This window comes from Choloepus didactylus, chromosome 3 (assembly GCF_015220235.1).
Source record: "Choloepus didactylus isolate mChoDid1 chromosome 3, mChoDid1.pri, whole genome shotgun sequence".
Taxonomy (NCBI): domain Eukaryota; kingdom Metazoa; phylum Chordata; class Mammalia; order Pilosa; family Megalonychidae; genus Choloepus; species Choloepus didactylus.
In genome coordinates this window covers 97230123-97231138 of record NC_051309.1, presented here as the reverse complement: position 1 = coordinate 97231138, position 1016 = coordinate 97230123, and the positions used below count along the sequence as shown (strand labels likewise).

Below are 1016 nucleotides of genomic sequence, written 5' to 3'. Positions count from 1 at the left end.
ATGTCTGGGAGGTCAAGGACTATGAAATACAATGGGATAGTTACCATGTTATTCTCCTTCAGTTTTTCAATATTCATGGGCTTTTAATTATAAAATTGATTTAATTGTTTTTTAAAATCAACATGAGAATGCCTTCTTTTTATTGATTTTTTGAATGAAGTAGTTATCTTTTCCTTAAGATAAAAATAACTGCTTTCCAATCCGCCATCTGTGGTGGAGCCGCCACCAAGATGCAGATTTTCGTAAAAACCCTGACGGGACAGATCATGACTCTTGAGGTTGAACCCTCGGATACAATAGAAAATGTGAAAGCCAAGATCCAGGATAAGGAAGGAATTCCTCCTGATCAGCAGAGACTGATCTTTGCTGGCAAACAACTGGAAGATCGAAGTACTTTGTGTGACTACAACATTCAAAAGGAGTCCACTCTTCTTCTTGTGTTGAGACTTCGTGGTGGTGCTAAGAAAAGAAAGAAGTCGTACACTACTCCCAAGAAGAATAAGCATAAGAGAAAGAAGGTTAAACTGGCTGTCGTGAAATACTATAAGGTGGATGAGAACAGCAAAATTAGTTGCCTTCGTTGGGAGTGCCCTTCAGATGAGTATGGTGCTGAGTTTTCATGGCCAGCCACTTTGACAGATATTACTGTGGCAAGTGTTGTCTGACTTGCTGCTTCAACAAACCAGAAGACAAGTAATTATCTGTGGGTTAATAAAAAACATGAACTAACAACAACAAAAAAATAACTGTGCACTGATGCTTCCATTTTTTCCCCACAGAATGGAGTCCATTCTGCAGTTTAAGAGCTGTGGATTGCATGCCATAGGACATAAATTGATATTTTGAAATTATTTCAAAAATATTGACCTCCTCTGATTGTACATCTGTCATCTGTGTTGTCTCTTAATTCATGACCAAAAAATGAGTAGAACAAATTAACTGAAGTAAGTTTTATTCCCAGGGATCTAGAAAGCACTCTGCTTGGTGGAGCTGCTCCCTGAGGGAGAAGTAGGAAT

At 38.4% G+C, this 1016-nt stretch overlaps 1 protein-coding gene across 1 annotated transcript; it reads left to right on the top strand.

Annotated features, from left to right (window-relative positions):
* Window positions 1-206: 206 nt before the first annotated feature.
* Window positions 207-665, top strand: LOC119528728 (ubiquitin-like). The gene has a single exon (XM_037829011.1). It carries the CDS (start codon window positions 231-233, stop codon window positions 663-665), a length of 435 nt encoding a protein of 144 aa, XP_037684939.1. The 5' UTR covers window positions 207-230.
* The last annotated feature ends 351 nt before the right edge of the window (window positions 666-1016 follow it).